Source organism: Giraffa tippelskirchi, chromosome 12 (genome assembly GCF_054371585.1).
Source record: "Giraffa tippelskirchi isolate mGirTip1 chromosome 12, T2T-mGirTip1v1.2.pri, whole genome shotgun sequence".
NCBI lineage: Eukaryota > Metazoa > Chordata > Mammalia > Artiodactyla > Giraffidae > Giraffa > Giraffa tippelskirchi.
In genome coordinates, this window is record NC_137286.1 from 38373093 (window position 1) to 38400434 (window position 27342).

Consider the following 27342-nt stretch of genomic DNA (forward strand, 5'->3'; position numbering starts at 1 on the left):
TCAAGAAGTTAAGCAAACCCTAAACAGGATAAGCCAAAAGAAACTCATGTCTGGATACATCATAATCAAATCCCTTAAAAAGAAAGACAAACAAAAATCTTGAAAGCCACCAGAAACAAATGATATGTTACTTGATGTGAACTGTAAAACTATTCTTGTGACAGCATGTTTCTCATTAAAAATCATGAACTCCAGAAAGAAGCATTTTTCAAGTGCTGAGAGGAAAAAAAAGCTGTCACCTAGAATTCTATATTTAGCAAAACTATGTTTCAGGGACAAAGGTGAAATAAAGGTATTCTCAGAAGAAGGAAATCTAAGGAATTTCTTGTTAGCAGACCTGCTCTAATAAAAACAAAAAAATGCTACAGGAAGTCCTTCAGATGGAAAGGAAATGACAATGGAAGGAAACCTGGAACATGGGGAAGGAGGAGGAGCAGCAGAAAGGGCGTGTCAGTCTTCCACAGTTGTAAAATGTGGATGGTTCAGAAGGACGCCTGTGGATCTAGAGTCTGAGTGGCTTAGCTGGTTCTCTGTCTCAGCATCCCACCAGGCTGCATTCAAGTGCCATGGGGCTGTGCTTCTTTTGGGATCTTGAGGTCTTCCTCCAAACTCACATGGTTGTGGAAAGAACTGGATTCCTCAAAGTTGTAGGATGGCAGCTCTCAGCTCCTGAAGTCTGCCACATGCTCCCTGACCCCTGGCCCTCTACAGACAGTTCACATCACAGCAGCCTGTCCTACTAGGGCTCCTGTGACCAGGTTACACCATCTGCAGCAAGGCATGAGTCCCTGCACCACTGTCAGGGTAGAGTCAGTGAAGCCCCACAGGAGCTCTGCATGCAACCCAGGCTGGACCTGCACACTACACCCAAACAGAAAAAGGATTTAAACAGGAGTAATATCAAACAGGTCTTGCAACACAATGCCAGAGTGGTGGCCAGAGCACAAAGCTACTTGCCACACCACAAACCAACAACCTGAATGAAAAAAGATAATCAAAAGGCACCAGTGCTGAGATTACTTGGAGGTTGGAATTAATCTGACAAGGATTTAAAGCAGCCATGATAAAGATGCTTCAGTGAGCAATTACATACAATCTTAAATAAAAAACAGGAAAACGTCAGCAAATAAACAGAAGACATAAAAACAGAACAGAAGGGAAATTATAGAATGAAAAAAAAAGTGATAATTGAAATTAAAACTCTCTGGACAGTTGTTGTTTAGAAGTAAATTGGAGACAGTAGAGGAAAGAATCAGTGAATGCAAGGACCAATCAATAGAAATTTCCAATCTGAACAACAGAGAGAATATAGACTTTAAAAAAGAAGAAGAAAAATAGCACCTTGGGAACTTGTGAGACGATTACCAAAAAATCTAACATTTGTATCACTGGAGTCTTGGGAAAAAAGGAGAAAGAGTATGAAGCTGAAAAGATATTTGAATAGAAATGACTGAAAATAATTTTTTTTAATTCAACTAATCCAAAAGTAGGCAGGAAAAGATGAAAAAGAGGACAAGGAACAGATGGAACAAACAGAAAAGAACTAACAACCTGGTAGACTTAAATCCAACTCTATCACTAGTGACGTTAAATGTAAATAGTCTAAAATACCTAATTAAAAAGGCAGAGACTGTCAGATTAGATGAAAAATCATAACCCAACATATGCATCTAAAATAAACTCAATATAAAGACATATAAACTCAATAGAAACATAAAAACTCAATTAAATATAAAAACTTTTATATACTATAAAAGGATGGAAGAAGATACACCACCAGGAAAACACTAATAAATAGTATAACATTAGTATAATAGTGATTATATTAATATCAGAAAAGTCGACTTCAGAAGAAGGAATATTACCAGTGATAAAGATGAACATTACAGGATAATGAAGGGGTCAGTTCATCAAGAAAACATCATATATCCCTCAAAAAGTTAAACAGAATTACTATATGATCAAGGAATTCCACTTCTGGGCATATACCCAAAATAATTCAAACAGGGATTCAAACAGGTATCTGTACACCAGTGTTCATAGCAGTATTATTCATGGTAGCCAAAAGGCATAAACAACCCAAATTTCCATCAACAGATGAATGGACAAACAGTTGAATATTATACAACCTTTTAAAGGACTGAATTCTGGGGCTGCCCTGGTGTTTCAGTGGTGAAGAATCCATCTGCCAATGCAGGAGACACAGGTTTGATCCGAGCCAGGAAGATCCCACATTCCATGGAGCAACTAGGTCCACGAACTACAACTATAGAGCCTGTGCTCTAGAGCCTGGGAGCTGCAATTACTGAGCTTATGTGCCACAACAACTGAAACCCATGCACCCTAGAGCCTGTGCTCCTCAACTAGAGAAGCCACTGCAATGAGAAGCCTGTGTATCACAACTTAGCAAACAGAAACAGAGTAGCCCCTACTCACTACAACTAGAGCAGTATTCAGAGCATTTTGTTTTTTTTTAATATTCAGAGGTTAAAAATCACAACTTGGCTACTATTGGGGCCATCTTCCCCTTTCTGAGCACCACCTCACTTTTGGAGCTACATACAGTTTGCTGTGAAATGAGTTTTTTAAGCAAAAGCCATCTTGTGTGAATCAGCGAAAAAGGCTAGGAAGACAAATCCACATGCAGAGTGTGTCTGTTCCATGAGGATAAATCAATAACCCTGTCCAATAAGTCAATTGGACAGGAGTGGTCCAATGGAATCAACAACCTTGTGCTCACAGATCTGTTCTTCCCTGGCGGCTCAGAGGTAAAGAATCCACCCGCAGTGCAGGACACACAGGTTCAATCCCTGGGTCAGGAAGATTCTCGAGTAGGAAATGGCAACCCATTCCAGTATTCTTGCCTGGGAAATCCCATAGGCAGAGGAGCCTGGCGGGCTATAGTCCATGGGGTTGCAAAGAATCAGACATGAATGAGCAACTAACACTTTGACTTTCTCATATCTGTACACAAGAATAGAAGCTCTAGGACAGGAAGCACTTGCCCTCTGCTCTAACTCCCAGTATTATCAGAACCTCAGTATCTATTCGCTGAATGAATACACTCATGTGCCTTACGGCACACACACGCAAAAAAATGCAGTTTGTCTTCTATTTCCTGAGTCATGTTTTCTGCAAGATGGGCTCTTCCTCTCTTTCCAAGATGTTCCTTCCTCCTTTTTCTTTCTTCTGAGTTCTCCTGTTCCCTCTGCTATAGTATATACAGTTGCTGCACCATTTTTCAGCTTTACTGAGATAATATGCCATAAAGTTAATCAGCCTAAAATATACCTGGCTCTTTCATTTGGCATTGTGTTTTGGAGGTTTAACCACCTCCAAAACATGTTTTAGCCTGTTTCAGTACTTCATTCCTTTCCATGACTGAACACTATTGTATTGTAGGGATAGACCACATTTTCTTAACGTGTTACCCATCACTGGGGAGTCTCCAGGTGGCATCGGTGGTAAAGAATCCACTTGCAAATTCAGGAGATGCAAGAGATAGGGGTTCGATCCCTGGGTAGGGAAGATCTCCTGGAGTAGGAAATGACAACCCACTCCAGTATTCTTGCCTGGGAAATCCCATGGACAGAGGAGCCTGGTGAGCTGCAGTCCATGGGGTCACAGAGAGTTGGGCACGACTGGGCTACTAAGCACACCACATGATCACTTGATGGACATTTGGCTTGTTTCTACTTTTGACTATTATGGATATTGCTGCTATGAGCAAGTTTTTGCATATACCTATATTTTCATTTGGGGGGGGGCATGTATTTAGAAGTAGAATTCATGAGTCAAAAACAGTTAACTCCATGTTTGAAATTTTTTAAGAACTGCCAGACTGTTTTTACAAAGTGGCTGCAATCGTTTTCCATTCCCACCAGCAATGTATGAGGGTTCCAATTTCTCCCCATCCTAATTCTTGTTTGACTGTCCTTCCTATTGCAGTTATTCTAGTGGATATGAAGCTATGTCGTTTCTTTTTATCGTGTTCTTGTATGATGTGGGCAACCGCATGGTATCGAGTAAACAGATCACCCTGCTTGTTTCCTCTCTGAGCAGTGTGAAAGCTGTATTTTGCGTTCATGTAATGCTCTGGAGCCTGACTGCCAGAGGCGATGCAGGAAGAGCTCAGCTGAGACTGTCTTTCCTGGAGTATATGATCTCCCGTCTCTTCACCAAGGTTTTCTAAATGTCCCTGGCAGCATTTCCTGCCCCCTGTGTAAGAGGTGATGCCATAACCCCTGGGGAACATCCCAGGCTCTGGATCCATTCTCTGGCTCAAAATGGAACCCCCACCTCCATCAGAGTCCATCCTGGTTGCTCCTCAGCCACCCTATTAACCATGCACCCCTCCCCTGCAGACAGGGAATGATAAGGATACCCAATCCACTCCTAGTTAGCCTCTCTCCTGAGGCAGAGTCCCCAAATTGTGGTGATTCACCACCAACACCACTTGCAGGAGTAACCTGGCACACATGAGCAATAACTTTTTCTTCTCTTACCATTTCTGGACTTTTTTAGGGGGCGTTGGTTGTCTTTTTACTTATTTCCTGCCAGGTTTATTTGTTTGCTTGTTCTTTGTGCTAAGGAGGTGCCAGTTTAACCACCGTGTTCCTCTCACTTAGTATTTGAAAAGGGAGATGCTCTGATCCAGCTGCTCTCTCCAGAAGGTCTTAGCAATGTGTTTAGGTCTCTAACTTACTTTTTAGCTTACTCCTGAGATGCTGGGCCACAACACAGACCCTGAGCCCTGCTCTCCTGAAGTCTCAGTAAACCACATCCAGTGTCTTAATCAAAGCTGCCTCCTCCTGCCTAAAAGCATGTTTATAAAGGACAATTTCAATACTTCAAATCCAAGAATTTATACCGAACCGCACACCCTCTAACCTTCTTATGACAGTTCACACACTCTGGCTTGGACAGAGGGAAACTTGAGAGCACACATGAAGGAACCTGCCTGCCTTTTCAAGCTCTCCTGACGTATCTGAAAAGCAGCATCAGTTACAGTGTGCTTTCCACTCACTGCTAACGGAATGAATCAGAACTATCTGCAAATTCCTTACCTGATCATGTGCCAAAAATATATGCAATTCTGGCACAAAGTACTTTAAAAGTGAAGAAAACAAAGTTGTGTGGCGTACAGAAGACATCTTTACATTTTAAATCTTGAAGTGTAAATATCTATTCTTTTTCTTTTTGGCTGCACAGTGCAGCATGTGAGACATTAGTTCCCCAACCAGGGATCAAACCCACGCCCCCTGTGGTGGAAGCATAGAATCTTAACAACTGGACTGCCAGAGAAATCCCTTGAAACATAAAATCCTCTAAAACTTTTTACAGGCACCATAAACCAATGCTCCTCAGTAATTTGCAGGAATCAGATTCACATGCTGCTGTGACCAATATTTATTTAGAGCCAATTTCTATATGTCACCACCCTGCAACCATCTCACCCGCCAGAGTCCAGAATCCCACTCAGGTGCTTCAATACCTGCAAGACACCTATGGCATTCATTCAGCAGCGAATATGAGGGCCACTGTCTGCATGATGCTGTGCTGGGGACAGTGGTATGGAGAGAGCAATAAATAACACAACACCTGCCCACCAGGAGTTACTGGGGTGAGTGGAAGAACGCTGACAAAGCAAGATAGACGTTCTTCAAAGTAATGACACATGGCGTGCTGCAGTGATAAATTCTGAATTTCTAGAGAACTGTCATCTGTGGGTAGTGACCAGCATGGTGCCCAGCCTGTGATGAGCTTCCCCATGTAACAGCCTCTGATTGGAGTTCCCACAACAGGGGAACAGAGTCTGAAGGTCAGACCCAAACAAGACAGTTGGCTGCCAGCTGAGGCTCCTGCAACTGACTAGAGATCACCCCCACCCTCTCTGCTGCCCTTTGAATATTCCATTCTATTAGACTTCCTTCAAGGGGCCTGTTAGGGAAGCTAAAATGGAGGAAGTCTTGTTCAGGCTTCAGAAGCAGGAGAGCAGACCTCTAACCTGCCTCTGACCTGCTTGGATTCTGCCTCTATGACAGAGCACAGCAAGTGCAGATCTCAGCAGCCATTGCTGTGTATCATTATTCTGCCCCGTTACCAAGCAATGGGCCCTGCTCAGCTATTGGTCAGTGCCAAAGTGGGCCCCGCCCACAAGCAACAATTGTCAATGAACTATTAGCAGTCCTGCTCAGTTATTGGTCAGCAACACAATGGGCCCCGCCCACAAGTAACAAACTGCCAATGAGCGACCATCAGGGGAGTGATTCAGCAAGTAGGTGCTGTGATGGTTATCAGGTGGAGAGTGAGGTAAGAAGCGGATCCCAGCACGCTCCCGGATCCCAGCACACTCCTGGATCCCAGCACACTCCTGGAGGACCTCAAGCCTGTTCCCTGGCCTTGGGCCAGCAGGTAAGCTGGCGGTCCAGGGACCAGGCAGGGGACTGTGTCCTGCAGGGCTCCAGAGCCCTCACCAAGGCCATCCACTAATCTTGGCCCAGGCCTTGAGGAGCAGTGAACCTTTCCCCCATCCCTGTCTCTGTGATCTAATAGCAGAGGCCATCTGCCTGGGTTGCAGTCTGTGAAACCTGGTCAACACCTTTAGGTGGCCTGAAGAGACTGAGGGCCAGTTGGGTTGGGTGCCTGGCTCCCTCATTGATGACAGCTGAGCAGGGTGTGGGGACCTGGCCCTGAGGGAGCTGCCAGCTGAGCTCTGCCTCCCCTTACCCAGGATGGGGACCCTAGAGGGTGACAGCTATGCCTTGGGATCTTGCTCTTTCTTGTCGGGACAGACAGTAACATTCATTTGGTGGAGATTTACAGGAATATCATTACCTGACCATCACTGGACCTCAAGAACAAAGGATCTGACACCAAGAAATCTTCAACAGCAAACCACGCCCCTCCCTCCCCTTTTGCTTTATAAAGGGCTTTGCTGAGTTTTCAGTGACTTTGGGGTTCTTAGGGCATAAGCCACCCATCTCCTCGAATGAACCTGTAATAAACCTTTCTCTGTTCCAAACTCCAATGTTTTAGTATTGTTTGATCTCACTGAGCATTGGGCACATGGACTTGGGGTTTTGGTAACACCTGGATTCTGTGCCTGCCGGCATGTGTAGCAAGTCAGGCAGCACTTTAGATAAGGAGGGGAGTAGGTCTTGGATTTTTGAGTCCCTGAGGATCTGGTCAACCACCACCCACCCCACCTCGCCCCAGAATCTAACAAAATCCTATGATTCACAGTGTGAAAAGAACAGCATTGTAAAAAGGTTAAAGTTAACCAGAGCTGCATTTTTGTGCACAAACTGATGAAATCACTTTGCAGCCTGGGATCACATGTGACAGCCCTGGAACTGTCTCACCCATGGAGTGGACACACTGCCCAAGACCCTCTCCTACCTGGGACTCCAGATTGCTGTAACAAGGAATTTCCCACAACTGTTAAGTCTGGTTGTAGGTCAGCCCAATCTAGTGATGAGTATATGCTGTTACTTCTGTCTATTGTTTCTATTTTTTTTAATGACTGTACGTTGAAATTAAGTAAAAAAATCTTCTATAAAAAGTTGAAATTATTTATGTGTGTAACGAGTGGTTTGTTTTGCTAACAAACCCTTCAAACCTAGGTTCAAAATTAATCCTTCACAATTAGAACTACTGGCAAAATAAGGCCCATGTATGAATTCCATGGATTGTATAGTCCATGGGGTCACAGAGTCAGACACAACTGAGCAACTCTCACTTTCACATGAGTTCCTCATTCATAACTTTTGAGAATGTCTTCATCTTCCCACTAGTTCTCTGAGGCCGTTGGCTCCATCAAATCCTTGATAGGAACTATTCCCGATTTGCTTATATTCTTTAGGTTCCTTTAGGTGTTGTTTTTAGTCACTAAGTCATGTCCAACACTTTTGAGACCCCATGGTCTAACCCACCAGGCTCCTCTGTCCATGGGATTCTCCAGGAAGGATTCTGGAGTGGGCAGCCATTCCTTTCTCCAGGGAATCTTCCCAACCCAGGGATCAAACCCATGTCTCCTGCACTGGCAGGCAGACTCTTTACCACTGGGTGACCAAGGAAGCTGAGGTCTGCATGTGAAACGGCTTAGGAAGAAGTTAATCCATTGCCTCTTGTGCATTCAGAGTCTTTTCAGTTTTCACCTTTCAAACACTGGACACTGGTCATTTAACTCAGGCCCCAAAGCCATACAGATAGCCAGCAGTCAGGATACACACTGCACACCACCAGCAGTTCCTGCCACGTCCCTGGCTCCTCCTCATGTGGGAGTAACAGCAGTGGAGATTCTCTTCTATGCAGAGCTGAATATGGAACAGATTCTTGGGAAATCTTTACCATAATTAACAAAGGTCCTGTTTCCTGGCAGGACAGTTCCTCCTTGAAATACCTGCTCAGCCCAGTCTCAAGTACCCAGGTCGGGTAAGAAAGTGTCCTGTCTCTAGAAAATAAAGTCTCATGCAACCCGGGCTGCCCACCTGAAGTGCTGCCTGTTCTGTGCCCAGGCTCATGGTCCCAGGGAAAAACAAGTCAAGATTGGCTGCTTCTGGAATACGACGGGAAAGCAACTGTAACGGCGAAGCCCCACCTAGTGCCCAGGGCTGGAACTGCTACTTGACCAGACCAACACACAACTGCCCAGACACAACTCCTGGTTTCTAAAGGGCAAGTAGGACCTTCCCTGGTGGTTTCAGTGTTAAAGAATCCACCTGCAATGCAGCTGATGTGGGTTCGATCCCTGGGTCAGGAAGATCCCCTGGAGGAGGAAATGGCAACTCACTCCAGTATTCTTGCCTGGGAAATCCCATGGACAGAAGAGCCTGGCAGGCAGAGAGTTGGACATGACTAAGCAACTAAACCACCACCACAAAAGGGCGTTATAGCACCAAATGATTCAGTTCCCCTTTCAGGTAAACTGTAATTTATTCTGGCAAAGAAACATGTTTTTGTCACCTGAGATTTATGGAGATACTCTCAAAAAAATATTTTATAGCTAAATATCTGATAACCTGGTTAATTATATCTTCTGGCTATTGACACAGATGTTTAAAAAGTAACACTCTGCTGTCATGGTGGGCTTGCTAAATAAAGATGACTGGCTTTGTGGAACTGGCTGTATGTGAGAGTCTACATGAGAGGCTAAAAATACTATACACAGATTCTTGATGTTCTTACACAAATCTCTAAAAATGAAGCATACAGAAAGTATACAGGGCTTCCCTGGTGACTCACTGGTGAAGAGTCACCTGCCAACGTAGTGGACACGGGTTCAATTCCTCGTCTTGGAAGATCCCACATAATGTGGAACAACTTAGCCCATGTGCCATAATTACTGAGCCTGTGCTCTAGAGCCTGGGAGCCACAACTACTTTAAACCCAAGAGCCCTACAGCCTGTGCTCTGCAACAAGAGAAGCCACTGCAATAGCCCCTGCTCTCTGCAACTAGAGAAAGGCCCATGCAAAAATGAGGACATGGCACAGCCAAAAAAATTAAATTTTTTTTTTAATTTAGAAAAGCATACAGAACAGATTACAAATGAGAAGCTGAGTATGGTTAAAGCCAAACCAGATGTTAAGACACTAGAAGAGCAACTTCAGGGAGGCCAAATAGAAGAGGTGATTCTTCAGGCTGAAAATAAACTAAGTCTGGGAAGAAAAATGGTTCAGTGGAAATCATGGGAGTCTTTCGTGGAAGAGCCTCCTGCCAACCAATGGAAACGGTCAACATAAATATCATTAAATGACTTGTGTGTTGATGGGAAACTGATGTAAATAAATACTGTTATATCAGGAAAATAGCAACATATACCCAATTTAAAGGGAAAAATGCTAAAAGCCTGTAAATGTTTTTAAGGAAGGTTACTAAAACCCAAAAAGACCTACAAAAACAAACGTAAAACAATTAATAAAATGGAAATAAAAATATACATATCAATAATAACCCAGAATGTAAGGGAATTAAATGCTCCAACCAAAAGAAACAGACTGAATGGATATAGAAACAAGACCTGTATATATGCTGTCTGCAGGACACCCACTTCAGACTTAGGGACACATAAAGACGGAAACCGAGTAGACAGAAAAAGATATTCCATGCAAATGGAAATCAAGAGATAGAGTCTGTATCAGACAAAACAATTTAAAATAAAGACTGCTACAAGAGACAAAGGACACTACATAATGATCAAGGGATCAGTCTAAGATAATGATTAATGACTGCAAATACAGATGCAACCAACACAGTAGCGCCTCAATATATAAGGCAAACACTAACTGCCATGACTGGAGAAGGCAATGGCAACCCACTCCAGTACTCTCGCCTGGAAAATCCCATGGATGGAGGAGCCTGGTAGACTGCAGTCCATGGGGTCACTAAGAGTTGGACACAACTGAGCGACTTCACTTTCACTTTTACTTTCATGCATTGGAGAAGGAAATGGCAACCCACTCCAGCGTTCTTGCCTGGAGAATCCTAGGGACGGGGAGCCTGGTGGGCTGCCATCTATGGAGTCACACAGAGTTGGACACGGCTGAAGCGACTTTGCAGCAGCAGCAGCAGAGACAAATGAAAACAAAACCACAACAATCCAAAATCTTTGGGATGCAACAAAAGCATTTCTAACATGGAAGTATATAGTGACACAAGCTTACCTCAGCAAACAAGAAAAATCTCAAATAAACAACCTAAACTTATGCCTAAAGCAACAAGAGAAAATACAAAAAACAAAAAGACAAAAAAAAAAAAAAACAACAACAAAACAAACTTAGTAGAAGAAAAGAAATCATAAAGATCAGAGTATAAATAAGTGAAATACAAATTTAAAAAAAAACAGAAAAGATCAACAAAACTAAAAGCTGGTTCTTTGAAAAGATAAACAAAATTGATGAACCTTTAGTTTGACTCATGAAGAAAATGAGGTAAGGGGCCCCCATCAATAAAATCAAAAGTGAAAAAGGAGAAAACTACAACTGACACCAGAGAAATACAAAGAATCATGAGAGACTACTACAAACAACTATATGCCAACAAAATGGACAACCTGGAAGAAATGGACAAATGCTTAGAAAAAGACAACCTTCCAAGACAGAACCACAAAGAAACAGAAAATATAGACAGATCAAGCACAAGTAATCAAATTGAACCTGTGATTTTAAAACTTCCAACAAATCAAAGTCCAGGACCAAATGGTTTCACAGGTGGAGTCTATCTAACATTTACAGAAATAATACTTATCCTTCTGAAATTCTTCCCAAAAATTGCAGAGAAAGGAACACTCCAGCAACGCCCTGATCCCAAAACCAGACAGAGATATCACAAAAAATAGAAAATTATAGGCCAATTTTCACTGATGACCAAAGAAGCAAAAATCCTCAGCAAAATAGTAGCAAACCAAATCTAACAGTACAGTAAAAGGATCCCACACCGTGCATGATCAAGTGGGATTCATCCTAGGGATGCAAGGATTTTTCAATATCCACAAATCACTCAATGTGATGCACCATATTATGAGATTACAGGAAAAAACGAATGATTATCACAATAGATGCAGAAAAGCGTTTGACAAAATCTAACATTTCTGATAATAACTCTCCAGAAAGTGGACACAGAGGGAATCTACCTCAACATAATAAAGGCCATACATAACAAGCCCAGAGCCAACAGCATACTCAACGGTGAAAAGCTGAAAGTACTGCCTCCAAGATCAGGAACAAGACAAAGATGCCCTCTCTCACCACTTTTATTCAACACAGTTTTGGAAGTTCTTGTCACAGTAGTCAGAGAGAAAAAAAGAAGTAATAAAGGCTTCCCTGGTGGCTCAGATCGTAAAGCATGTGCCTCCAATGTGGGAGACCTGGGTTCAATCCCTGGGTCAGGAAGATCCCCTGGAGAAGGAAATCGCAACCCACTCCAGTATTCTTGCCTGGAAAATTCCATGGACGGAGGAGCCTGGTAGGCTGCAGTCCATGGGGTCGCGAAGAGTCGGACACGACTGAGCGACTTCAGTTCCAGTTCCAAACTGGAAAAGAAGTAAAACTGTCACTGTAGATGTGATACCATATGCAGAAAATTCTAAAGGCACTACCATAAAACCACTAGGGCTCATCAATGAATTTGGTAAATTTGAAGGATAAAAAATTAACATACAAAAATCTCTTGCATCTCTATACACTATCAGTGAAATATCAGAAACAGAAATTAAGGAAACAATCCCATTTACCACTGCATAAAAAAAAAATAAATTTAAATAAACCTACATAAGGAGGCAGAAGGCCCATACTCCAAGAACTGTAAGATGCTGATGAAAGAAACTAAAAACCACACACACAAATGAAAAGAATGACTATACTACCCAAGGCAGTCTGTTCATTCAATGCAATCCCTAACAAAAATACCATCAGTCACTGGAAGGTCTGATGCTGAAGCTGTAGCTCCAATACTTTGGCCACCTGATAAAAAGAGTTTACTCATTGGAAAAGACCCTGATGCTAGATAAGACTGAAGGCAGGAGAAGGGGACGACAGTGGATATGATGGTTGGATGGCATCACCAACTCAACAGACATGAGTCTGAGCAAGCTCCAGGAGATGCTGAAGGACAGGGAAGCCTGGCATGCTGCAGTCCATGGGGTTGCAAAAGTTAGACACAACTGAGCGACTGAACAACAACAAATTATTCAGCCATAGAAAAGAATGAAATAATGCCATTTGAAGCAACATGGATGAACCCAGAGATGATCCCACTAAGTGAAGCAAGTCAGACAGAGTAAGACAAATACCATATATCACTTGTATGTGGAATCATAAAAATTATACAAATGAACTTATTTTTAAAATAGAAATAGACTTGCAGACACAGAAAAGAAATTTATGGTTACCAGAGCAGAAAGGCCTGGATAGATAAATTGGGAACTGGGGATTAACATATACAGTACTCTAAATAAAACAGATAACCAACAAGGTCCTACTGTACAGCACAGGAACGACAGTCAATATTTGTAATAACCTATAATGGAAAAGAATCCGAATAAATGCACACACATACACATATATACATACACACACACAACTATAAGGAAGTGGCAACTCACTATAGTATCCTTGTCTGGAAAATTCCATGAACAGAGGAGCCTGGTGGGCTACAGTCTGGAGGTTGCAAAGAGACAGAAACAACGAGTGACTCAACAACATACATAACTGAATCACTCTGCTGTACACCTGAAACACTGTATATTAACTATACTTGAATTTTAAGAAGTTAACTAAAAATGTTTTTGGAAAAAAAGAGGTTTTGGATTAATAAATGTTTTTCTTTCCAAGAAAGGGTCTACAACAGATCTTATAAAGACTCAAAAGCACTTATCACACTGACACATTTTTAAACATTTCCACTGTGTGTTAATGAACCAGCCAATTATGAATAAATCTATCAGAATTGACTACTACCCTGAAAAAGAAACATTTCACTTCTTAATAATAAACAAAAGTTGCTATTATTCAAGATTATGTTTTAATATAAAAAAATAACCAAAGTCTGCAAAATTTTTAAAGTAACTTGTAATTTTATTTATTTTCCAGTACTCTTGCAACCTTTTATATTACTAACAAAAGTGCAATCACAGGAACCAGACACAAAATTTCTGCATTTATTTCAAACAATCATATAGAAAGACCACACTACACAGACATTATTACACTGCAAAATTCAGAGATGACTGAAGTTTAGGTAGATAACTTTATTTAGCTGAAGAATGAAAACATTTTCCATTTCTTGCAATTACAGCTGAAGTGTTTTTTATGGCAGATGACATTCAAGTTGGAGATACAAATGATACACTCTGAGGTAAGTAATATAAAACTCAAGTCTAGGAACTAAACAGATTTTCAGTTGCACAGGTTGTTCTTCCAGTTTAAATTTTTTCACAGAAAAAAAAAAAATAGATTGCAGGCAAAGAAAACCAAATTCCAGATAAGCATGGTTCACTGTTTTTTATTTTACCTTCATCAAGGCAGGCAAAGTACAGATGCTGTACATTAAACACACATACAAGTCCCTCAAAGCACGTGGATTCCCACAGGCAAAGCACATTTGCTAAGCTCCACTCCTCTCTGAAGCATGGAACTGAAGCTAAATGTACAAAGAGCCGTCCGCTGGTCCCACGTAGCCAACCCCAATGAGCAGGACATCGATCAGCGTCCATATTCCCAGGCCCCCGAAGCTGAAGAGCTTGCCGAGGCCTTCTCGCCACTGGCCCAGGTAGAAGCGGTCTGCTCCAAACCCACCGAGGGTGATGCTGCAACAGCAAACAGGCCTGCGATGCATCAACAGCCCCCCAACTGCACCAGCTAGGGCTCAGTAACTGTGCTGACTCACATGTGTGAAAGGGCCTCAGATCAGCAGACCCTGGATGAGGACACAGCGATCATCTCACAAATGCACACCACCAAACAATCACAGGCAAGAAGACTGCTCACATGTCAACAATGAACACACATGAGCTGTAATGAAATCGAATCCTTCTCTTTTGAAGAAAATCTAGCTTGCTACTTTTTTAAGCAGCAAAAAAACAGTGCATTTGGGAAGGCAAAGCAGGGCTAGTCTAACAGACAGACCGGCAATGTGGAGGCTGCAGGAGCATCTCAAGGCAGCCAGCCAGCTGGCCACCTCATCAAGTCCTGACCTTTGTCAATCACCCATGTAAAAAAGCTCTGTGTTAGGAAAAAATGACTTTTAAGGTTCCTTCAAATTCTAACATCTAACAATATTCAGACAACTTCTCATGTTTTTCTTTTAAAATTTTTATTATGGAAAATTCTAAAACATACACAAATAAAAAGAAAGTGAACAGCACCCATGTTTATTGTTGTTATTTAGTCGCTCAGTTGTGTCTGACACTTTGCGACTCCATAGACTGTAGCCCACCAGGCTCCTCTGTCCATGGGATTCTCCAGGCAAGAATACTAGAGTGGGTTGCCATTTCCTTCTCCAGGGGATCTTCCCATCCCAGGGATCGAGACTATATCTCCTGCATTGGCAGGTGGTTTCTTTTTCGTTGAGTCACCTGGGAAGTCCATGACCCAGCCCCAATAATGATCACCATGTGCCCACCCTGGTTCATCACACCCTTTCCTTCCCACCCCAATCCAAGAACCATTAAGCAACTGCCAGGCATTATCACATTCAATATTCTGCAAGAAACCATGTTGAGCCCAGAGAAGAACTCTATTCTTACTGTTTAAAAGCCAGCTGTGAAACGTGTCATAGGAATTTAAGATGTTCACAATGAGGGGGAGGCTGGGTGAGGGGTGTACAGAACTCTCTAGCTTTGCTTTTACTTTTCTATAAATGTAAAATCAATCCAAAAGAAAAAGTTTGTTGGAAAGCAGAAAGTCAGCTGTTATTTTCAACATAAACCGCTGTGTCAAAGACGCTGGGCAATCTCACCTTTGCTGTGTCTGACTTTCTGTCGTGACCCCATTTTTTCACTTTCCAGGGGAGCCTTCTTGCCAGACAGGACCCTCCACCTTCCTAGCCAGACCCTCAAGCAGTGGTCCCCAGACAGAGGCAATACCTGGAGGCGCTATTGACTGTCACCACGGGGGTAGGGAGACTTGTAAACAACACCCAATAAATGGAGTCCAGAGAGGATGCTACACACCCTACTCTGCATAGGATGACCCACAACCAAGAATTCTTGGCCCAAATGTCCACAACGGCAAGGCTGAGAAGCCCTGCCCACATCCACCAGTCCCTGGGCTCTCACCCTAAACCTCCAACAGCGGCCGCACAACTTCTGAATCGGGGACCATTTAGCCAGCAGCCCACCTGCCCTTCCCTCTGGTGGAGGTGGGGAGAACTGCTACAATTTTCTTTCCAAACTGCTGAAAAGTTTAACAAATACAAGTATATTTTTATGTAAAAATTAAGTCTATAATTATGCTTGAATAGTGGAATTACAGGTGATTTTCAACATTTATCTTTGTCATTTTTGTTTTTTCTAGTTTTCAATACTGAGCATGTACTATTTTTTTATGATTTAGAAGGAAATTACTGAAAATTAAAGACAGTCATAAGCCTAGCTACTTTAAATAGTAGGCAGCACTTCACTGACTCACAGTATGCTCAGAGTGGGAAGACTGACTGGTTCTAATGAGCTCCAATAATGACTCGAGTCCCCTCCAGAACGTGCAGGCATCTTGGGAGGAAAGCCAGCAATAGGCCACCAAGCTCCACAAAGACAGAGGTCTGACCACCTCAACAGCCCCCAGCAGCACAGTCCCTGTGGTTTACCCAACACGTAGCAGGGCCTGAGAGAGTAGGAGAGGAGCGGAGAAGAGCCCAGCAGCCACAGCAAATGCCCAGTGGTGTCTCTGCTCACTGGGAACAGCGCTTACCTCAGAGCCAGGGCTGTGGACCACTTGTATCCACCGGTCCAGTTGCAGTAGAGCATCTTCGGGAAAGTGCGGTTACCTAAGAAAGGGCAACACTCCACAGTGAAACACGGCTATAACAATACTCTGGCACAGAGACTAAATTATAGCTGGTGGTCTTATGATTTATAATCTAAAAAGACAACTCTCTTCACAAAAATAAATGTTCACTACCTTGAATGCTAAACAGAAAGCCCTAACTGTCCACAAGCACAGGCTTGTGAGGAGCACAGGTTCATGAGGACCACAGCCTGAAGAAGGTGAACCACCCCACCTGCTGTCAAGGTGTGGATGATATGCGGGTGAACGAGACAGACAAACCAGGCACTGGGAGGGGATAAGGCCACACAGGACCGATACATCACGTGGACGCAGGCCACAGATGGCCTGGGGGTCCTGGGACATCTGGCTGTTCAAACTAGAGAAAGTGAGTCTGAATCCACCTCACACCATACACCAAACCAATCCTAGGGAACTAAAGCCCTAAATGTGAAAGGCCACAGTTACAACTTTTAAAAGAAAGTACAGGAAATTATCTCTGTGAACCTGGAGCAGGGAAAGGCTTTTTACAACAAAAAAGGGCTAACTATGAAAGATGAAAAACCAACTAACTAAAATTTTAAAGTTGTGTTCAAAAGAGACCAAATGAAAGTGGAGGGAAAAGTTAAAATCCAGGAGAGGATTTTAGGGCCATCAAAGGTTACTATCCAAAATACAAAAGAATTCATAAGAAAATTCTGTAAGAATTCTGTAAGAAAAAACAAAACTTAGAAACGAATATTGGAGAGGATGTGGATCCTCACTAACAGCTGTGCACCACTGGTGGGAGTGTGAACAGACACAACCACCTGGAAAAGAACACATGCCAGAGAGTGCATGCCAGACACACCCCTGTACACGTGTGACAAGAGACACGGACAAAAGCTTTAAGAGCAGCACAATTTGTAAAAAAGGAAAAAATAAAAGGTAAATAGTCCAAATACATTGGAGAGCAGATAAACTATGCCATAATCTTACAACAGGTTATTATCAAGAAGTGAAAAAAGAAGAGGACAAGCTGAAGAACCTTAGAGCCATAATGATGAAAAGAAACAAGTCCCAGGAGACCATAAACAGCCTGCTACTACTTCACCCAGTTCTGAGACATGCATTACTGAATAATATACCACACCATATTCCAGCACATACATGAGACAACTATAAAAAACTTAAAGGAAGGGGTGGGGATCATAAGAAACCTCAAAAGGGTGTCACTCCTAAAGAAGACGCAGGAAACACTCTGGCAGTTTCGATGGCATCAGATGCTTTGGCTGTTAACCCGGGGGAGACTCAATCACACATTATGCTTTACACCTTATACATTTTTATTTTATGAAGTACTATATTTTAAAAGATAAGAGAACTGGCTTAACTAAAAGGTGCTGATAAACATTTCTGACTACACAATTGAAACCTAATTCTCAAACTTCTGCGATGGTTCTGCAAGTACACCTGAAGAAGAGCACTCTGCCCAGAAGCCTCCCTCAGCCAACTCACCCAGGCAGTGGATGTGGTCCCGCACAGTGCAGTTGGCTGAATAGCGCTGCCGAGGGCAGGACACCGCCCTGCAGTTGCTGGAGCTGGAGCACTCGTAGTCAGCCTCCGGGAGCTGCCAGCAGAACCTGCAGGTCATGTTGAGGACGAAACTCTTCTGGGATTTGAAGTCTGGGTCCTACAAAGGACACAGAGCTATTCAGTCATAATCCAGCTTGTCAATATGTCAATAAAACTACACAGTTACAAGGCACAAGTGTCAAAAATACTTCTATTTATGATCTAGGAGGAAGTGGCAGACAAATAGGTATCAAGGCAATATGTATGCAAAACAAATGCGTATGCCATGATCTGGGATCATAAGTATACACTCCAAAATATATACCTAAGAAAAAATACCTAGATAAATGCACATCAAAATATCAAAGGTTATCAGGATAAGATTACTTCATCACTGTTACTTTGGCTAAATTTTTAATAACACACATGCATACTTATATAACAAAGAAGAAAGGAAAAGGCACTTTATGAAGCCGCAGAGACACAAGAGAGCCGACAGGGCAGATGAGTCCCTCTGCTCAAAGTACTGTGCAGTAAGTGGGAGCCCGGGTCCAGCTTGACGCTCCTGGAGGAACAGCCTGCCCACCGGGTCTCAACTCTTCCTAGGAGTCCCTGAGGTCCTGAGCCCCAGGGCAGTCACTGCCGTTACACTCCCAGGAGCACCCAACAGGACCCATCCAGAGGCAGCCCCAGAAGACCACCCCCAACTTAGAAAGAACCCCTTGGAGAGGTTCAGCCAGTGTTATTGTGGCCCTGAGCCTCGAAACAAGAGTTTTCCATTTCAATTTTAAATTTGTTTTCTGCCTGTAAAGAGCACCCCATGTGCTTATATGTTGCACACTTGGAAATTACAGGAAAACCGGTAACCTCTCCAGAGAGAAGCTCGTCTAACCTTCTTTCATTTTTGCTTCCTGTGATACACTTTTACATACATGGAATTATACTGAAAACATTTTGTATCCTTTTACCACCACTTAATATTATGCTATAAAACATACTTTTCAAAACTGTATTTAAATGGTAACACAATCACCTCTGGAAGTATATTTACTAATTTTTTTTTTGATTAATGCAAAACCACTTATAAGGGCAGTATTCACAAGTAAGGCACCGCTTGATTTAAGCAATATTATGGTAAATGTCTGCATATTTCTAGTGATGCATCTGTAACACATGTTTCTTATCAACTGCTTTTTAACACTGGGCAGTCAGTGCACATCGTACAAACTCTGGGAGACAAGAGGAGAATAAAGAGATGGCTGGCCTGGCCTGGCCCTCAGCACCGAGCACAGCTCATCCATGCTGGTCTTCCAGGGATTCTGTTCTATGCATGGGCACGCTTACGTCAGATATGCTTCTTCTTTTTCTAATTTAATGTTTCCATTGATATTACTTTTCACTTAATTCTGCAGATATCAGTAAACATCTCCGTAGCTGCCTACTTCTTCTCAACAGCTGCAACGTATTTATTTCACTACACAATGAGCTGTAAATGAACTGCTCTTTCTTGGACATTTAGCTTGCTTCCAACCTTGCTGGGTGAACAATGCAGCTAAGAATACTCTTAGGCATACTTATGTGTATGAATGTGCAATAAGTAACACCTGTTAGATGAATTCCTAGATATGGAACTGCCAGGTTAAAGCTTACATGCATCTGTATGTTTCAGAAAGAAAGAAGTGAGGTCATTCAGTCATGTCCAACTCTTTGTGACCCCATGGACTGTAGCCTACCAGGCTCCTCCATCCATGGAATTTTCCAGGCAAGAGTACTGGAGGGGGTTGTCATTTCCTTCTCCAGGGGATCTTCCTGACCCAGGGATAGAACCCGGGTCTCCCACATTACAGGCACACGCTTTACCTTCTGAGCTACCAGGGAAGCCCGCAGGTTTCAGAGATGAGACAAACTGTCTACCACAGGCTGACTAACCCACCCATCTACTGACAAGACTAAGCAATGTTTATCTCTTACACCTTCAAGAAAAGTGTTATCAAACTCTTTGTTTTGCCAATCTGACAGGTTAAAAAAATGCGTTAATTTGTATTAAACTATGAGAAAATTAAGCATCTTTCAAATACAAGTTGAAAGTCCACTTGTATTTCCTTTGCTATGAACCACGTGCTCATGCTCTAGCACCATTTTTCTACGGGACTGTCATCATCTTCTCATTGGCTTTTTGGGTGTCTTGATATAGTATGGGTATTAGTATATTATTTGTCACATGTGTTAAAAAAACCTTTTTTATCGTTTGTCAACATTTATCTCTGGCCTTTATGCTTTTTAAGGTCATGGAGAAACCTCTCATCTTTAGTAGTCAAATGTATAAATTCTTTTTTGTATAACTTCTAAACTTTATTTCATACTTAGAAAAATATTGCCCACTTTGAGATGATAACAAAACTCTCACACTTCCTCTGGTACTTTGAGGTTTCATCTTCTCACATAAAGTCTTGGATCTATCTGGAATTTACTTTGGACAAAATAGGGATTCCACTTTTTTTCCATGGGCACCTGGGCACCCTAGCATTCACTAAGTCCACTTTCACACCACAAAAAAGTACAGACCCCAACAAGAGCTCATCTGTGGTAAATATCTTTCCCTCTGTGATACAACTGTCATTACTGAGAATACAGAACCTACCCAAAGGAATTAAACTTGCCTCACTTACACTAGCAGACTAAGCTCTCCTTCAAGTAACAGAAACAAAAACCATTTCTGTCAAGCACATCTCCAGCTGATGTCAACTGGCCTGGCTGGCAGTTTCCATTACAGCCAGATTTCTGCACTTACTTCTATTTACATACATTATAAAACAATTTCTTTGACTAGTGTAATCCAGGGGAGATTCCCTTGGCCTGAGTCCCTAAGAGTGAACATTAGAAGGATGAGAAGAGTTTATTTCCTTCTATTAATCTGAGGTTCAACATAAGGTGAGGGAGGGAAGGGGGTGAATGCAGCAGGTGAGAGGACGAGTACTTGCGTGTACACCTGTGATGGTCTTAAACACCAAGGGAAGAACACGGGGCCGGCCCCAAATCACAGCTGCAGCACTCCTGGGACCCACAGCTTCTGACAGCCAATTGTTTGACTGCTCTTCGTTTCTGAGAAGAAACAGACCACCAGATGCTCTTGAGATTACCTTCAAAAGCCACCTCTGGGGGCTGGGCACTTGCTACTGTACAGGATTCGTGATGACTGGCTAGTCACGAAGCAGGTGAGATGAAAGCACTTGAGGTGTGAGGAGGGAAAGAGTGCTTCCAGGGCATGTCTCAGCCAAGGGTTGAGGACGGACCAAGGACAGGATCATCTAGGAAAAGTCCCTCCCTAAGTTTTGTCATTTCTCTACCTTTGTCATTCCTCCTGTCCTCTGCTATTTTCTGAAAAATGAGACCAATGAGGTGTTTTTTTGGAACACCTAAAGGAGGAAGAAATTGAAAACTAAGTTTCACTCAGGAACCAGTCGTGAGAGATGAATGTCCAAGACACTAAGGCAAACAAAGTAGGCTCATTCTGGGAAAAGCTCCCCTCAGCCATCAGGGTTTTCTCATTTTCCACAAGGTACCTACTATGTGCCAGACTTACGAAGTATGTGATTTCAAAAGCCATCAAACAGGTTTTGTTATTAGGTGAGTAGGGAGAAAATTCTACTTAAGATGAAGCAACAAAGACTAACTGATAATCCAAGGGCAGTCATGAAGACTACCTACCAACTAGCTCAGTTTTCCAGCACAATTTCAAGAGCAATACTGATACACGAAAATGACAAATACTGAAGTTTACCAACACTACATCCAGATGCTGAGGCCACATAAAATCTCATGCCCCCTTGGAGTGAAGCCTCCCTCAGGCCTTCTCCTGATACTGGACTTCAGGAGAAACACAGAAAGAGCCTGGGTGGGGGGAGGGGAGAAACTTTCTAATCTAGCCCTCTGTAGACCAGGCTCCAAAAGACGGATGGGGAAAGGTATCTTGTTCAAGTGAGAATTGCTGGGTCAATGGAAATCCGCTAAAAAGAACATGACCTAGAATCTGCGTTTTCTTGACCATCTCCCACAACAAGGGCTCCACAGAAACACTTTAGGAAAAGCTGCTCTAGGTCCATCTCCTAATTAAACAGGAGACAGATGAATAAATCTCAGAGCTGGTCCTGGCAAGGGCAAGAGTAGACACTGCTTTGTTATTCATTTCTACTCTCTGTCTCACCCAGATAATGGGACTACAACGAAGTGTGCAGTAATTTACCTGGTCCAACCATTCAAGAATGCACATATGTGAATCTCTCTGACCTGGTCACACTCAGCAGGTGTAGGGCTGCCTCCAGGAACCAAGCTCTGAAGCAGGTGTCCCGAGAGCTGTCAACATATCAGAGATAGGCTGCAGTGTGACAACTCTAACAGGGTCATTGCTGATGCACAGCAGTGGGTGCCCTTGAGCCTGTTCTATGCCCTACTTGTCATAAGCAGTCTGACAATTACTTTAGTTTAGTCTTATGTCAGAAAATCGCTATGTGAACCATTATACCCTTACTTGTTGGGAGACGGAAGTTTCATCTGATAAAGTGGACTTTACTCCTCAAATCTTAACTTTCAAAATGTAGAGCACTTTCTCAATTTTCCCCATGTTCACGTCTAAACTCTATTTATAACTCAAGCTTTACAGTGAGTTTATTAAGAATTCGTAAGTTGCAGTACTTACAACACAGGTAACAGAAGGTTTGACTGTGCAGTCAAAAGTGACAGGCTTCCCATAGACACAGGAGAAATTGGTCTTGCAATCTATACAGTCTGCAGGAAGTCTGCTACACAAGCCATTGCTCGGACACTTCATCACATAAGGTGGGATATCGGTACTTTCTGCAAGGGGCGAGAGAGAAGCTTGTTCTCTTAGAATACGGATTAGAATAACAGATGAAAGCAATTTTCCAAGGTTAAGAAACACAATCATGAGCACAACATACATATATGGTGCTAGTAATAAATCTGGACTGCAAAAAGTTTATTGTGCTACAAGATGAAAAAACAAAGGCTTATGGATGGTTAAGTTTGTTCAAAATCACAGAGGGCGGGTAGAACTGGAATCAGAATCCAAATTTCTCCACTTCCCATTCACTGTGCTTTTCTCTTGAATTCACTAATTTTTAAGAGAAGCCACTGACCCTCTAACAGAATCAGTACAACAAGGAACCACCCCTAGAAGATATACCGTCATTGTTACACACTGGAACTTCCACAAGCCACAATCTGCAAGGCTTATGCAGTTTTACACTACCTAAGTGCAAATAGTTTTTTATATTAGCAACTTATTCAGTGGGTTACAGTTCTTTTTTTCCAGCCAGCCTACCTAGGAGTATAATATATTACTATGAGTTAAGAGATGACCAAAATTGTAAACACTATTCTCAGGAAGGAAGAAAAGCTCTCAAAAACGTCCGAAAGAGTCAAAAATTCTTGTGCTTTCTCTATAAAATAATCTATGTTTTAAACTCAAGTATGCTGAGTCTTCTAGCAGACTTTAACAGAAAGAATAATATATGGCTGCTAGTTTCAGTTCACTGAAATAACGGAACTCTACAGGGATGAAACTACAGAAAACAAGGTTTCACTCGGCAAAGAACACTGACACTCATTTAAAACTGGTCCTACTTAAAGTCACTATAGTGGGCAATTATGCATAATATCAGAGTACATCATGCAGAATACCGGGCTGGATGAAGCACAAGCTGGAATCAAGATTGCCAGAAGAAATATCAGTAACCTCAGGTACGCAGATGACACCACCTTTATGCAATGAGGAAAGCAATGAGGAACTAAAGAGCCTCTTGTTGAAAGTGAAAGAGGAGAGTGAAAAAGCTGGCTTAAAACTCAACATTCAAAAAACGAAGGTCGTGGCATTCGGGTCACTTCATGGCAAGCAGATGGGGAAACAATGGAAACAGTGAGAGACTTTATTTTTGGGGGCTCCAAAATCACTACAGATGGTGACTGCAGCCATGAAATTAAAAGACGCTTGCTTCTTGGAAGAAAAGCTATGATCAACCTACACAGCATATTAAAAAGCAGAGACATTACTTTGCCAACAAAGGTCCGTTTAGTCAAAGCTACGGTTTTTCCAGTAGTCCTGTATGGATGTGACAGTTGGACTATAAAGAAAGCTAAGCGCCAAAGAATGGTTGCTTTTGAACTGTGGTGCTGGATAAGACTCGTGAGAGTCCCTTGGACTACAAAGAGATTCAACCAGTCCATCCTAAAGGAAATCAACGCTTAATATGCATTGGAAGGACTGATGTTGAAGCTGAAACTCCAATACTCTGGCCACCTGATGCAAAGAACTGACTCACTGGAAAAGATCCTGATGCTGGGAAAGATTGAAGGCGGGAAGAGAAGGGGACGACAGAGGAAGAGATGGTTGGATGGCATCACTGACTCGATGGACATGAGTCTGAGCAAGCTCCGGGAGTTGGTGATGGACAGGGAAGCCTGGCGTGCTGCTGTCCATGGGATCATAAAGAGCTGGACACGACTGAACGACTGAACTGAACTGATGCAAAACATCACTTTTTCCTTTATTGTTTTGTTCCTATTACTACTGAGGCTGGAGGATGGACACTTAGAATCACAAAACCAAAATGTCTCTGAAGCCTGAAAGGTTAGTAATTTGCTCCAGCTTCCAGCGGCATCACCAGACTTAAGCCAAGTCTCAACCAGTCCCTCTGGGATTTCCCGCCCCCCCACCCCCACCTCCCAGCCCCATTTCACACAGCCCTGGGGGCGCCTTTTAATACCCAACATCAGGATCAGGGTTCAAGAGGTACAAGAAATTTTCTGAACAGAAAGGAACATTGGTTGAAGGTAATCTTGATAGGTGAGGTGAAAAAATACTAAAAATAAAGAGATGGGTATGAGGAGCCTGGGACTGGAAAGAGATGAGGCAGGAATGTAGAAAGGTATTGAAATACCGAGACTGTCTACAGAAAAGGTCTGTGCATCTGTCTTTAGTTCACATAACCTAAAATGCAATCAATAAAATGTTCAAAACATGGAAAGTGAAACTCGCTCAGTAGTGTCCGAATCTTTTGCGACCCCATGGACTGTAGCCCGCCAGGCTCCTGTGTCCATGGGATTCTCTGGGCAAGAATACTGGTGTGAGTTGCAATTCCCCTCTCCAGGGGATCTTCCCGACCCAAGGATTGATCCCGGGTCTCCTGCATTGCAGGCAGACTCTTTACCATCCGAGCCACCAGGGAAGTGATTTCATAGTCTACAGGAAATGTTCACCAAAAAGGGAGAGACCACTAGATATAAACACACACATTTACGAGCACGGAAAACGCACGGTACCTGCTGCCCTGGGCACCGCTGTGAAGGTCCGTGTGGGGCCCGGGTCCTTGATGGCCTGCGGCAGCGGCTGCGAGGGCTCCTCGCTGAAGGACCCTGCGACCGGAAAGACGGAAACCTCAGGCGGTGCGGCTGCGCTCCAGGCTTCAGCTGCCTGGGCAAACCTGGCGGCCTGATCGCCCACGAACTAAAGGGGAAACCCAACGAGGTCGACACTCGTCCCGGTCTGCGAGCACCTGGTACCAAGCGCGGGGCCGGGACACAGCTCCACGCCCCCGGCCGAGCCCCCGGGCCCTCCCAGTTCCAGGCTCGTGGCTTTGGGTCCCTGAGCGAGCCGAGGGGCGGCGGCAAACCGCGCCGGACTCGGCCGCAGCGACCCGCGCCCTCCTCCTGCACTCTGCCTCCGCCTGCGGTCCCGGGGCCCCCAGCCCTCAACTCACCGCCGCCTGACAGGATGTAGAACTGTGAGAGGAACAGCACCACACGACACAAGCGGCAAAGAGGCCGCAAGTTGAACACCGCAGCCGCCATCTTGCCGGCGCGCTCACTTCCAGCTGCGCGGGGACGCGCGAGGGGCGGGGCGCCGGTGCGCGCCGAGGGGGTGGGTCCGGACGGGGGGGGGGTCACAGCGCCGGCGCAGGCGCGGCAGCCCTGCCCTGCTTCCCTGCGCTCCGCCCGCTAAGGCTGCCGGTACCCGGGTGCCGCCTGCCCCTGGAATAAGACGCTCACCTTTCTCCCCTGTGGCTCAGCTGTTAAAGAATCTGCCCGCAATGCAGGAGACCTGGGTTCGATCCCTGATTTAGGAAGATCCCCTGGAGCAGGGAAAGGCTACCCACTCCAGTATTCTGGCCTGGAGAATTCCATGGACTGTATTGTCCATGGGGTCGCAAAGAGTCGGACAAGACTGAGCGACTTTCACTTCCCTTTCTCCTCCCTGAGAGATTGAGGGCAGAGGCGGGCAAGTTTGAGAAGTTGGCCACTGTTTACCTGTGACTGGATCTATACCTTTAGAGACAAAAACTGCTGCTGTGCGCTTGGCACCGTGCAGAGATCTGACGAAGTCACGGTTTGTCCGACTGAAAAGGCGCTTGTGTACAGATGCAGCCCAGACTGCTCGGGAAGGACTCCAGGTGTGCCCGGGGGACCCGAGGCCCCACTGCGCGCCACCCCGGGGCCCGGCCAGCGTCCCGCCCCGAAGTCTAGCCAGCCCCTAGAGACGCTCCTCGAGGACACAGAGAGGCGGGCTGCCCGGTGGCGCAGGTCTGAGGCCCCCAGGCCATCCGGAGGAGGCCCGGCTCGGGAAGGCAGCTGCTCGCAGGCCGCGGCTCCCTGAGGCCCACACGGCGACCCACACGTGTTCCTGCTGCAGCATCCTTCGTTCTGGGCCGCACATAGGCCTCCCTCTTCGCGTCCACCCTCCACAAGACCGTCCGGGTGGGTAGTCCTCTCACACCCCTTCCCTTACTAGTACATTTGGTGAATAAAGAAATCTATCGAATAGTTCTTGGCTTCAATAAAAGTTGGCCTAAAAAGTTACATTACACAACCTTCAGCTTCTAGCATCGCACAGGTGTGACCCTTGAACCACCTCGGGGAGAGGGGTGCAGGGGGAAACCCACATATAACTTAGAGCAGGCCCTCCAAGTCCGGTTCTTCCACCTGTCGCAGGTAGGATTCTGTATACTCTAGTTTGAAAAAGTGTGTTAATTGCTCAGTCCTGTCGGACTCTTTGCAACCCCAGGAAAGGTAGCTGCCAGGCTCCTCTCTGTCCATGGGATTTCCCAAGCAAGAATACTGGAGCGGGTTGCCATGCCCTTCTCCAGGGGATTTTCCCAACCCAGGGATCCAACACACGTCTCCTGCGTCCCAGGTGGGTTCTTTACCGCTGAGCCACCAGGGAAGCCTACTATTGAAAAAAACCCACGGGAAAGTGGACCCATAGAGTTCAGTTTGCTGTCATCCACGGTCAAC

At 44.1% G+C, this 27342-nt stretch overlaps 1 protein-coding gene and 1 long non-coding RNA gene across 6 annotated transcripts; one reads left to right on the forward strand and one right to left on the reverse strand.

The window, feature by feature from the left end:
- TM2D3 (TM2 domain containing 3) lies at nucleotides 1–25929 on the reverse strand. 5 transcript variants are annotated; one of them, XM_081546630.1, is made up of 6 exons: nucleotides 25812–25929; nucleotides 25375–25467; nucleotides 22733–22890; nucleotides 17980–18154; nucleotides 16408–16483; nucleotides 13555–14306 (listed from the first exon to the last, which is right to left on the reverse strand). In XM_081546630.1, the coding sequence occupies exons 1-6, from the start codon at nucleotides 25900–25902 to the stop codon at nucleotides 14141–14143; spliced, it is 759 nt and encodes a 252-aa protein (XP_081402756.1). In that variant the 5' UTR covers nucleotides 25903–25929; the 3' UTR covers nucleotides 13555–14140. The 5 variants fall into 5 exon arrangements, with proteins under 5 accessions (XP_081402761.1, XP_081402756.1, XP_081402759.1 ...); XM_081546633.1 differs by having other exon boundaries at nucleotides 13555–14416; XM_081546631.1 differs by having other exon boundaries at nucleotides 25375–25457; nucleotides 25808–25929.
- On the forward strand, nucleotides 6268–7030 carry LOC145528334 (uncharacterized). Its single transcript, XR_014070299.1, has 2 exons — nucleotides 6268–6414; nucleotides 6734–7030. It is a non-coding gene; the product is annotated as an uncharacterized LOC145528334 (long non-coding RNA).
- Nucleotides 25930–27342: the final 1413 nt, after the last annotated feature.

Bases quoted from the DNA above. Each gene is read 5' to 3' on its own strand.
- TM2D3 (XM_081546630.1), bottom strand. From the start codon at position 25,902: ATGGCGGCTGCGGTGTTCAACTTGCGGCCTCTTTGCCGCTTGTGTCGT. The intron at 18,155-22,732 runs GTAAGTACTGCA...TGTCCTTTGTAG, and splicing joins AACCTTCTGTTACCTGTGTT to GACCCAGACTTCAAATCCCA. The intron at 16,484-17,979 runs GTGAGTTGGCTG...GCCCTTTCTTAG, and splicing joins GGACCACATCCACTGCCTGG to GTAACCGCACTTTCCCGAAG.